Source organism: Mustela nigripes, chromosome 6 (genome assembly GCF_022355385.1).
Source record: "Mustela nigripes isolate SB6536 chromosome 6, MUSNIG.SB6536, whole genome shotgun sequence".
Taxonomy (NCBI): Eukaryota; Metazoa; Chordata; class Mammalia; order Carnivora; family Mustelidae; genus Mustela; species Mustela nigripes.
In genome coordinates, this window is record NC_081562.1 from 38,709,566 (window position 1) to 38,722,564 (window position 12,999).

At 31.8% G+C, this 12,999-nt stretch overlaps 1 protein-coding gene across 3 annotated transcripts in view; it reads left to right on the forward strand.

The window, feature by feature from the left end:
• PPP1R12A (protein phosphatase 1 regulatory subunit 12A) overlaps positions 1-12,999 on the forward strand; it is a 147,521-nt gene that overhangs the window by 82,785 nt on the left and 51,737 nt on the right. For all 3 annotated transcript variants that reach the window (XM_059402407.1, XM_059402409.1, XM_059402408.1), the window contains exons 6-9: positions 3,508-3,582; positions 4,258-4,346; positions 4,494-4,651; positions 9,843-9,964. In XM_059402407.1, the coding sequence (XP_059258390.1) occupies positions 3,508-3,582; positions 4,258-4,346; positions 4,494-4,651; positions 9,843-9,964 (444 nt within the window). The remainder of the gene's footprint in view (positions 1-3,507; positions 3,583-4,257; positions 4,347-4,493; positions 4,652-9,842; positions 9,965-12,999) is intronic.

Below are 12,999 nucleotides of genomic sequence, written 5' to 3' on the forward strand. Positions count from 1 at the left end.
ACTATAGTAGCATTTTCTTGTGTCATCCTAAATTTTAATATCTTATCCCCTCATTTCATCATTTCAGTATTAAAGATACTTAGAAGAATTATGTATTCAGTATTATGATCTTAGAAGAATTACGCCTCATAGTTCCTTAGAATTTTATAGTTTTCAACTTGTTTTCACATATATTATCTAATGCTGTCTTTTTAACAGCCCTACAGAATTGTTATCTGAGTTACACAGATTTGAGAACATGATCAGAGAAGACAAGTGATTTTCTTAAAGCCCTAATAATTAAGTGTAATTAATTAAGAATAATTTATTCTGGAGGGTCTAGGGGGCTCAGTTGGTTAAGTATCCAGCTCTTGGTCCTGTCTCAGGTCATGATCTCATTGGTTGTGAGATTGAGCCCTGCATTGGGCTCTGTGCTTAGCTGGGAGTCTGCTTGAGAGTCTCTCCCTCTGCCCTTCCTCCCACTTGTGCACATGTGCTCTCCCTTACTCTTTATAGTTTTTGATTTCTCGTGTTTTATTTTTCCAGTTACTAACTCAAATTTTTTAAAAATATGATTTTAAAATTTTTATCAGAATTGGATTTTTCTTTTAAAATACCAGGATTTTAAAGACATAGTTTAATGGCAAGAGGCAAATGATGTATATAGCATTTTAAAGGCCTTTATGCCATAAGTATACCAAAATGCAAGCATTTTTGTTGTTGTTGGGAGGGAGACTGTATTCTAGAGTAATGGAAGATATTTTTACAAGACTTCGTATTTTTAAATTTTTAATTTTATAATTTTGCCTGTGCGAGTTAATCTCTGTTACTATTGGCTGCATTTTACAAAAATATGTCATATTATTCGATCAAAATTAGTTTTTATTGTATAAGCCTGTTTAAATGAATTTTTCTTATCATTTGATACCTTCAGTACTTATAGATTTAAATTTTTAATAAAGTTATTTTTAAAGAGTCTATTTTGAAGAGTCTATGAAGTTAGACTTAAACAGTAGCTCTAGTGTGATTCTGGTAATTAACAGATGTATTGTAAACTGATTTTTTAAGCAGTAATTTTTTTAAAAGATTGTTTTCTCTATTGGTATAAGTTCTTATTTTCTTATTTCTTAGCATTGTACTCTCTTTGGTTATTTCTTGGTTACATCGAGTGATTCTGGTTATATGCCCTACTGTGTTAGCATCCCATTAATGAAGCATAGTAGCCTTACAGTAATTAAGAACCAGGTGATGTTTATAAGACTTTGTAATTGGCTGCCTTCGTGACTGTCCTATATATTGTTTAATGAGCATGGTTAAGTTGAGGGGTGTGCTTTTCTGAAATTCGAAACTTTACTCTCTTTATAGCCTGCATTTTACTGTAGTTTTTATTCTCTATCAGCTGCTGTTTGCAAAGTAGACTCATTTTTCAAGGGAGAAAGTGAAAAGAAAGGTTAGTAAGGTGATCCATTTCTTACTCTTGTAAAGGAAGATTCCTTGGTTACTAAAATAACCCCATTTACATTTAACTGCTGCTAAAATTTAATTACAATTTAAAAAATTTTTAAGGTGCAGTATTTCATTCATGAGAAGGGTTGATAAATGCTTAAAATAATACTTAAAGCCAGTTTATTATTTTTGCTTAACAAGATCTTGAAAACAATTTGCATAACATAGTATCTGTAACATTATAGAAATAATTATACAAACAGACTGATATAGCAAAATGGATTACCATGTATTTGTAATCTAAAGGGCACCTTCAAAATTTGAGCCAGTTACTTTGTTTCAGAGCTACATATTCTTAAGGAATTTAATTCTTAGTGTTTAATACTCAAGGCTGAAATGTGGGAAAAGGTTTATTAAAGCTAAAACATTTTCTCCTGGACTGAGTGGGAAAGGATAGTTTGGTTCTTAAATTCCTGCTGGGAAGATTTTCCAACAAGAAAATGCGGATACATCAGTGTTTCTGAATACATAAATTTTAAATACATACATTTGCCTATCTTGATAAAGTAGCATTCCATGTACTTTTAGGATACATCTCATAGATCATATTTTTTATTTTATAAATAGACAGTGGAAAACCAGCTCAGATATTGGGTAGCTTATATTTCATTTTAAAGCACTGGAAAATGTAACTCCTATCTAAGTAGATGACAGCATCCTAATGATGGTGTAGAATTGAGGGTTTTAGATTTGTTTTTTAATGGAAGAGCTTATATAATTTTAGAAGGCATTATTATCTACTCATCTGGCTTTTTTGTAGCTGTGAGACTCCTTTTGTGAAAGAAATTTGAATTGCCTTTAAGATTGATAACATTTTCTAGTTAGAAAAAAGTAGAGTATTTTTCTGAGAATGGATTGTATACCAGCCAACATATTAAGTAGAATGTATTCTAATAGTGAACTTTTTTGACATTCTGGAATCCTGTACCAATAAGGTCATTGCAGGCAACAGAAGAAAACCTTACTATGTTTGGTCAGCAGCTCTTTGAAATTTTCTTTTCCACAGTGAATAAAAATAGATTGACAGATGTTCATCTAAACTAATTTTTGAAACTAAGGCATACCTGTGGCTGGCTGAACTTTAAGCAGTTTGGAAATACGTATTTTTACTTTGTTACTCTGTTAAGACTTCCATGATTTTTAGGGAGGTATCAAAAAGAAAAAAGGCCTCCCCTGAAACAAATAATACATTATATGTTAATTTAAAAAAAAAAAGGGGGGCCTCAAAAGGTTAAACATGGAGTTACCACATGACCTGGTAATTTTACCTAGAGCTATATCCCTAAGAAAATGAAAACAAATGTTCACTCACAAACTTGTATATAGATGTTCGTAGCAGTATTATTTATTATAGATAGCCAAAAATCAGAAAGCAAAAGCAAATGTCCATCAACTGATGAATAGATTAACACATGTGGTACGTCAGGCAATGGAATATTATTCAACAATAAAAAGGATTTAAGTTAGTGCTTCCATGTGGCAACATGGATGGAGCTTGAAACATTATACAAAGTGAAAGAAGCCAGTCATGAAGGACCACATATTTTATGATTCCATTTATATGAAATGTTCAGAACAGGCAAATCCAAATCTATAGTAACAGAACGTAGATTAGTGGTTGCCTTGGGCTGGAGGGTTGGGAAGGGAAATGAGAAAAGTGAGGAGGTCATTTCTTTTTGGGGTGATGAAAATGTCCTATATTGATTATGGGGAAGGTTGTAATTCTCTATGAATATACTAAAAACAATTGAATTGGACACTTTAAATGGCTTTTTGTATGGTGAGTTTTATGTCAAAAAGACTGTTATCAAAGAAAGGAGAGGTGTATCCACTGCTTCTCTCACATGAATTTCTGATATATCTCCTTTAAATCATACTGTTGTTATTACTACATGCGTAACAAACTACATACATAACAAAATGTTATCTAACTTCTTTCTGTATAATTATACAGAATCACCAAAGGTGTTTTATAGTTTATTGACTTTTTACCATCACCAACGCCCTTTGTTTCCTACCCAGGGTCAGACAGCATTTGATGTAGCAGATGAAGATATTTTAGGATATTTAGAAGAGTTGCAAAAGAAACAAAATCTGGTATGTTTGATGACTGTCTAAATTGTCTATATTAGTGAATTTTCCATGGCTTTAACTTTCAGACAGTTGAAAAAATATTTTTGTGATGTTTTATACTTTTTGGTTCTAAGTTATTCCTGACAGTCAAACCAAGTGACAGTGAAAGAGAATAAAGAATAGGGGTAGAGTTCAACCTTTAGTATTAGTAATCCCCATTTCTCTTAGGTCCTCTTCACAAAATGAATACTTCTATAATGTACCTACTCAAGAATAACATGTTTTTGTAATTTCATAATAAAGTTTGCTTAGAAGGTGGAGACTATAAAAATCTCAGATTTCTAAAATAGCAGGACCTAGATAAGGAAAACGTTATGTAGGTAAGAAAGATTTTTAAGTATGAAATATCATCAGACATCCTGAGTGGCTAGGGGATCCTGATTTTTCAGTGATCTAAAGTTGGAGGGATGTAAAAAATCCAACTTTGTCTTTCACCCAGCTTTAAACTATTTAGTCCTCTTTATTCTTTATCCAAGCCTGCCCCCCCCCCCCCTTTTTTTCAGATAGAACTTAAATCTTTCCTTTGTTTTGGTTTTGTTTCATGTTTGGAAAACTACTGTTATTATTACTTCAAATTCGGTATTTACATATTAGTACTATTTTAATAGTCTTATTTTCCTTTGTATAACTTTTATAAAGCTACATACTGAAAAACGGGAGAAGAAATCTCCACTAATTGAATCAACAGCCAATATGGACAATAATCAGTCACAGAAGACCTTTAAAAAGTAAGTAAAATATTGTTTTGTTATTGTTATGAATGAATTGGCATGAGGGCCATTGACATATTTATCAGATTTGGTGGATCTGAGAAAAATTGAAGTTTTTTGGTCTTTTGTGTTTTTAATCATTTGAAAACTATTTTCCTTTCACAGCAAAGAGACACTGATTATTGAGCCAGAGAAAAATGCATCCCGTATTGAATCTCTGGAACAAGAAAAAGTTGATGATGAAGAAGAAGGAAAGAAAGATGAATCTAGCTGTTCTAGTGAAGAAGATGAAGAGGATGACTCAGAATCAGAAGCTGAAACAGGTAAAATTTGAAGCATGATGGGATTTTCAGTGAATCGTGATGCAGTGTTAAGTAAGATAAGATTAGGCTTTAATTTTGAAACTTTACTGATTTCCTGATTGTCCAGATACTTCACAAGCCAGTAAATTATCTTTCAGAGAGTATTGGAAACTTGAGTATAGTTGTGAATTTATTGTTCTCTAATGACTTGGAGGTTCTTACCTCTGCATTTTGCTGAATTGTACTTTTAGGTTTGAAGAAGGAGAAGATTCCCTTAGGATGGTACAGATGGGGTATAATTGGGTTCCCAGCAATTCAAGAATGCTTCTGATACTTTCTGAGGCCCAACAGTCCAGCAAGTTGATCCTAGTATCATCTCAAATATTCTCAAAGCAAGAGTAAATTTTTAGAAAGTTGAGGTGAATCAAGATATTTTCCTGTGGGGTATGGAGAAATTTGCTTTGTTTCAAGAAATTTTGAAGATAGGGGAAAGTATAATACACCTTCATATTCCAACTACCAAGAATGAACAGCTGCTGACATTTAGCTGTATTTTCTTCAAACATTTATTTATTTTTATTTTTTTACTAACATAAAATGTATTTGTTTTAGGGGTACAGGTCTATGATTCATCAGTCTTACACAATTCACAGCACTCATCATAGCACATACTCTAATTTTTCTTTTAATAACATTTAAACATTACAGTTGCCTTCTTGACCATGAGCCCTAGTCTACTTCTCTTTCCTTCCTTCCCAAGGTCAGTCACTGTCCTGAGTTTTTTCTTATATTTTCCAGTCCATTTTAATGCTATCTTACACATTCAGAAGCAATATATAGTAATTACAGGACAGTTTTGTGTTTTCATTTTTATACCTAGGAGTTGTTATTCAACTTGCTTTTTTTTTTTGCACTTAAAAGTTGTAATTTTTAGATTTGTTTACATCTATCTATATCTTTACCTATATAACTTACCCCTCTAGTTGTTGTATAGTATTCATTAAATACATCTGTTTCCCTTCTGATAAAAATTTATCTTATTCCCATTTTTCCATTGTTGGCAAATAATGCCATAGTGACCATTGGTGCAGTTGTCTCCTCATGTGTATAAGTAAGAGATACTCTACTAGGTATACTTAAAAATTGAGTTACTGAGTCACATTTTCACTTTTCATGGATGTTGCCAAATTTCTTTACAAAGTCACTATCACGTTTACATTCTTGTCCTTTTTATTCCCAAAGGTATGGTTTCTGTATTGTTTCAATGAATTATAATTTTCTATTAGAAAATTTATATTTATTGGTTATTTCTCCAATGTAAAATTCCAGTGTTACCATCTTTGAGTTGTATAAACTGATGTTTTAACATGTAAATTTATCAGAAAAAAATAGCCCATTTCCATTAAGATTTTTGATCAAAAAAAAAAATTATCAGGACCAATATGGTGGCCATCAGTTAATACAAATGAAGCCCTAGAATTTCTTGGTCCCTAAATTTCCTCTAGACACAACAATAGTTATGGATCATTTTATTTTTACTCACTCAGCAAAATATTTCCCCTAAGAAAATTCAGGAAGCTAAAGTGTACTAAATAAACACACATGGAAGAAGATAGTGATTATCTGTTTCCCATTAAAAGTGAAATGTTAAACAGATAAAGGCTAGCTTTGTTGCCAGGTAGTGTGTCTTAAATTTCTGTTTTTTTTTTAAGCTTACTAACCCTACAGGTAAATTATTTTTTGGTAAAAAAGAATTTCTGAGAATGTAAATGACCATCTTCTAGTCTCCAGGGATGTAATTTCTATTATATATCTATTTATATATATATATTTATATTTATATTTATATTTATATTATATATCTAATTTCTATTATATATCTATATATAGTTATATAATCTATATATATCTATTATTGCTGTCATACTGCTGGTCAGATGAGTCAGCACATCTTTCATCTTGGTGAGAGTATGGATAAAATTGGAAACTAAAGCAACCAGGTAGTCACTGAATATTATAGTTCCTTTTTATGACTTGCTAATTAAATATTTCTTATAATAAAAGTATGTTATATGAGAATGAGCATGCATAATGTTTAAGAACACAGACTGATTCATGAGTGTAATTGTATTTGTGGTTAATTTATTTAATCTCATATTTCTCTAATCTCAGATTTCTCAGAAATTTCTTGCTTTAAATGGATACTATATGTAGCATTGCTTTGTAGTAAGTGCTAACGTAGAGTTGAATTTTATAAAATCCATATGCATGTAAAATATGTAAAATACACCACTACAAATCAGAGTATACTACATGTGCACAAGAAAGCTAGAACTAGCATCTAGATCTTTTAACTAATGTGTCCGGTCTTTTACTACTTATATAGCAGAATTCAAGAATCCAAGCATCTCACAGAAATTTCTGAGATTTTGTTATCGAATATTTTCTTAATTGGTCCCTTCTATAGAATTCACTGTTCCAAGTCGGGCACTGGGGAACTATTTGAAATAAACAAGCCTACAGATTAAGCCAGTCTTGCCATTAACAAACTAGCCTCCTAACCTATTTTGGTTGAAATTTCCTTAACTTGTAAAAATAAGAATTGGACTAAATGATCTAAATAGTTCTTTAAACTATTCTGGGTATTTCTTTAAACATACTGTTCTTTTTTTCTTTCTTTTCTTATCTTTTTTTTTTGATAAACTGTACTGCTTTGTAACTACAAGTAGAACTAATTGCCATCAAATTGCGTTGTATTCCTCCTCTGGAGTTTAGGTATACCAATCACTTTCTGCTGTTTCTTACTAAGCTAACTAAATGTTTATCTAAAGCATTGTACTATGATAATTTTGTTCTTCCTTTTGCTAGTGGTTGCTTGTGCCAGGAAAATTTGACTCTATCTCAAGAATTAATCCATGTAAATGTGTCTAGTTCCCTCTGTCTCACTCTTCTAATATCACCCAAGGTTTTATCATACTTGATTTGCAAACTTGAGAAAGCAGTTGTTTCCCTGTAGAGCTACAGCTTGGTTTGACAATATCTAAATTATTTCTTTACCTAGTTTTTGGAAGATTATTTCTTTGGAAAGTTAGTTGATGTAAAATAATGATTTTGCTGAATTTTCTTTCATTAATTATATATCAAACTGGTTTCTTATAAATGAGCTAAAAATAAGAACTCAACCAAAAGTTTAATTTTCTCCAGAGTGATTTATAAATTTGAGAAGTAGTTGAAGGAATGAGAAGGGAAGTGTATTTTTGTTTTGGGGTTTTTTTAACTCTAAGACTTGAACTTTTCATTCTTCATTGAAATCAAATTAGTAGAAGGGCTTTAACCATATTAATAATGCTAAGCTGGATGGTGGATACTTGACATTTGTTTCATTATTATTCATAAAACAAGCCTGAATTATTATACATTCATGCATATACATTCTTTGATGTGTGGATTTCACTAATATAAAATAAATATTTAAACCAAGAGTAAAAGGAGAATATAAAAGGGGGAAAAAAATCTGTTGAATTTTATCTTTTTGTTATTTATTTTTCCTACTACACTGTAAGCTCTATGCTGTTAAAAGATGTTTTGTTTTTTCATCAACTGGTACAGTGGACTCAGTACCTAGTACTTGAAATATGGAGGCATTTAATAAACATTTATTGACTTATCTCCATTTAGGTAGACTGTTTTCCAAGATGATGGTCTAATAGATTATTCATGATTTGTACTTAACTGTACTGAATAGGCTTAGCTTCTATTGAATTAAAAGAGGTATTGTGTAACAATGAGAATAAAGCTCATTAAACTGTAGTTAGCTCATTCAGTTTATTCAAAAAGTTAAGATCATAGTGATTTTTAAGTGTGGCACTTTGGCCTTGTCCTTTGGTATAGTTTGGGATCCTATGCTTTTCAATTCACCCTATTAACATCTTGTGGATATTTTCTTAGTCATAAATATAATGAATGAGTCAATACAAATTCAGAACTATTTGGTATTTATACATGTATACATGTATACAACTACATATCTACCCTAAAGATAATTATATTTTAATATTTTCTACTTATAAAGTATAATTGCATAATGATAAGGTGGAAAGTTATGTTGAAAAACTGACTTAAGAGAAGGAGGGAGTATAATGAATATGAGTATAATGAAAGAATATCTCATAGAATTTTAAAGTACTATACTTCTTCCCCAAAGTATAGAAGAATACCTATCCTCCCTCATTTTGAAACCAAAGGTCTACTTTAAAACTGGGTAAATGATCTTTGACCATTTGAGAAGTAAGCCTTTCTGGCCCATTTATAAATTACAGCTAATTTATAGATTTAAATTTATAGGTAACTGTTTGTTTTTGCTAAAAGCCAGTCTGATTTGTATGATCAAATATAGGGGCACCTGGGTCACGCATTTTGGTTAGGCCGTTGACTCTTGGTTTCAGCTAGGCGGTCATACCAGGATCTTGAGATCAAACCCCATGTCAGAGTGCACTCAGCACAGAGTCTGAGTCTCTCTCCCTACCTCTCCCACTCGTGTGCATGTGCGCACACTCTCTCTCGAATAAGTAAATCTTAAAAATTTGTACATATTTCAAATACAGTCTGAATGTTTTTGGCATCTATATTTTCAAAAACGTTTCTCTCAGTGCTTCATTGTTAGTTAGAAATTGTTTTAATACATTGCAAAAAGAGATTATCAGCTGATATTCTTGTTGATGTTTAGATTTTTTAGGGGTGAGAAAGTATGAACTTTGTTTCACAGGAATATAAACTGACCATTGACAAAAAGCACTTTTTAGATTTCCTGGAATAAAGAGGAGCTATGAGTTTTAAATAAGCAATGTAAATTGTGGATCTGTTAGAAAAAATTGTGTAGCTCTTACAGTCTTTTTGGTTTCCCTGTATTCAAGCATTCAACTTTTAAATATCAATTGTTTTATATTTCTGTAGTGTTAAAAGTATGGAAATCAGATTTTGTTTTTTATTCTTAGATGCTTTGTTATGTCATCATGTTCTATTATTTCAGCATACATACTGAGACATTTCTGGAAACTTCTTAAAAAACTCCCTTGTTAAAAAAGAAAAAAAAATGGAAAAGACTTGAACAACAAAACCTTTTTAAAAAATGAATATAAAATACTGTTTTTCTAGACATTGAAACAATCCATACTGAATCTTAACTCTTAAATTTTTCATGTTTTTGTAATAGATAAGACAAAGCCCATGGCTTCTGTAACTAATGCCAGTACTTCTAGTACACAAGCAGCTCCTGTAGCTGTTACAACACCTGTGTCATCTGGTCAGGCAACACCTACATCACCTATGAAAAAGGTAAGCCAAAATTGTGTTTGCTAAAAATACTTACATTCTGTTTAAGTACTAAAGCATTAAGACAGTTCTTAAATTTTTATAGTTTATTACAAAAAATATTTAAGGTTTAGAATAAGAATATATTTTTCTTCTTTAAATTTGACTGAGATTTCCTTTGAACTATATTCATTTAAAAAAAATACTTTTTAAAGTACTAGTTTGCATATGAAAACTAATGGTAATGGTCCTGGTAGTTTTTAATTTCTTTTGAACTTCTGAGAAACATGGGTTTTGTATCCTTTATCCCTGGTAAGTAAAGGCACATTTTGAAAATTTCACAGTTAAGCACAAAAAGTACTATCACAAGTCAGAGAGCTAGAACCTAGATTGTCTAACTCTATACAAAGCACGATTGTCTAACTTTATACAAGACTCTATACAAACGTTTTTGAAAATATCACCATGCAAGGGTGATATGCCAGTAAGAGCATGATCTCTGATTTTGGACAAACCAGAGATTACTCCCGACCCCACCTCTTATTAATTGTAAGGACATCTAGCAAGTTGCTGTCTTCCTTATCTGTCAGGGAAAAGGCAAAACAAAAAAAAAATAACCTAAAAGAGAAAGTAAATTAGCATTATAAACCTTGGTTGAGAGAGCTAGCTAGTGACTAAGTGCTCTCAAAATACCAGTTTCTTTTTGTTTTCCCCTTATTTTGTTCCCCATTTGTTCTCTGTCCTTTTGCTTCCTTTTCTCCACCAAACAGTGCTTCCCAAGTAGTGTATTGATCTTTTTAAAGATACTTCTTTTCCCTACTACTCTAGAACCTGTACTTCTTTTAACCCAAATTAAACATTACATGTTTTTTGTTTTGTTTTGTTTTGTATACCACTGGTCTTTTTTATTAAAGGCTTCTCCCCACTACCCTTACTTATCTTTAATGAACATACTCATTTCCCTCTCTGTAAACACACACACATACTTTTTTTGTGGAAACATTTAAGAATTGGGTGCTATCAGTATAACACTTTACCCCAAATACTTGAGTACATATCTCCTAAATACGAAAGCATTATCCTTCATTCCCATAATAAAATGATCCTATTTAGGATATTTAAATTTGTTGTAATACTTTTATCTATGCTCATTACATACAAACCATAGTCAAGGTTTTTTCAGTTGTCCTACTAATGTTTTTCTGTTTGTTTTTTCAAATCAGGGGTCCACTGAGGGATTGCACATTGTGCTTAACTGTCATGTCTCTGCCTTTGGACTTCTTATTTTGTTGCTTATCTGACATTATTTGGTTTGCATGGGTTTGAGGACTGATTTTAAATCCCTGCAGTGTTTCTGTGATGTTGTCAGTATTGTTCATCTTTGGATTCGGCTCCAAAGTGGTCAAAATATGAATCTTTCAGAATAATAAACTAGAGAAGTTTTTCACAATCCATACTGCTAGTAGTAATCTTCCTCTAAAACTCTTGCTAAGGAAAGTGACGAATGTTAACGATGATTATCATGCTATAACTGGAGTCATCATAGGCTGTTTTAAACTTTAATTCTAGAGTCCTTGTATACTTCTTCAATGAGTACCAAACTTTAGCTCTTTTGATTTACTATCTGTTAAAATTAATGATTATCAGAAGTTCCCCAATAGCTCCATCCCCCTGAAATATCTGGCCACAAATAACTGGCTGTCATTCTTTTGAGTATTTAGCTAAACAATCTCTTTACTGCTATTGTCAAGTAATTGCAGTTACTTTGATCCTTTTGATCAATTACATTTTTCTCAAACATAGCCCCAATTTAATAACTTAATTGCTCTTAATAACTCTTAATAATTGTTAATGTAATAATAACTTACTGTTATAGTAATCATAACATAATAACTGTTAGAGTTAGGCCAGTAACCTCTTTGCTATAAAAATCCTTACTCAGAGCTACTTCTGATTCTGTTATTAAATTGATCCAAAAACAACTATCTTCCTCTGTGCTTTGCATGTTTAGAAACTCCATTTTATTCTCAATTTCAGGTATCATAACTTACTTTGAAGGTTATATTTTTTTAGTCTTTGTTCTTAAGGTTTTGTAACCAAATTTTATTTTAATAAAGTTGTGGCATACAGATAATTTGAAGTATTATTTTAATGGATAGAGTAATTTACTTATTTTGTATGACTTTTAAAGCCTGTTATGTTCAGTGATACTTTTTAATGTTAATATAGCATTTTAATGTCTTCTAAGTTAGGTTCAATTAGGGATAATGTGAATTTTCCTTTAACTTAGGGACTTCACAGATGAATTTCCTCAGCTGAATCTTTAAATGCATGTTAAAAGATTTCATAGTTGAGAGTTCTGTGTTTAGGTTCCACTCACTACTCTGGTTTTGATATTTAGACAGAGGTATCTTAAGTTCTCTTGCTTCTACCACCAGTGCATAAACTAATAGAAATACACACATGGGGGCATCTGCATCCCGTCAGTTAAACTGATTTTAGCTCAGATCATGATCTCAGGGTCCTGGAATTGAGTCCCATGTTGGGCTCCTTGCCAAGTGGGTAGCCTGCTTCTCCTTCTTCCTCTGCCTGCCTCTCACTCTGCTTATGCTCTCTCTGTCAAATAAATCAACAAAATATTTTTTAAAAATTAAAAAGAAAAAAAAACACACATGCACACACAGCAAGAAATAGATCACAAAACAGGTAGCTCTAAAAGAGTATTAAATACCATTTATATTCTTAATAATTCAGGGTAGCTACAGAAAAACGTAGATATCTTCCCTTTAAATGATACTGCATTAAGTTCTTAACTCTTCAGCTAAAATTAAAGAGAGACCAGGCCTGTGACTTGTGGAGATGTTTCCTATAAAACTATCAGTTTGGTTTTATGATTTAAAATTTTAGGGGTGCCTGGGTGGCTCGGTCGTTGAAGTGTCTGCCTTCAGCTCAGGTCATGATCCCAGTCCTGGGATAGAGCCCCGTATCCAGCTCTCTTTCTCCCCCTCCTTGTGTTCCCTCTCTTGCTGTCTCTCTCTTTGTCAGATAAATAAAATCTT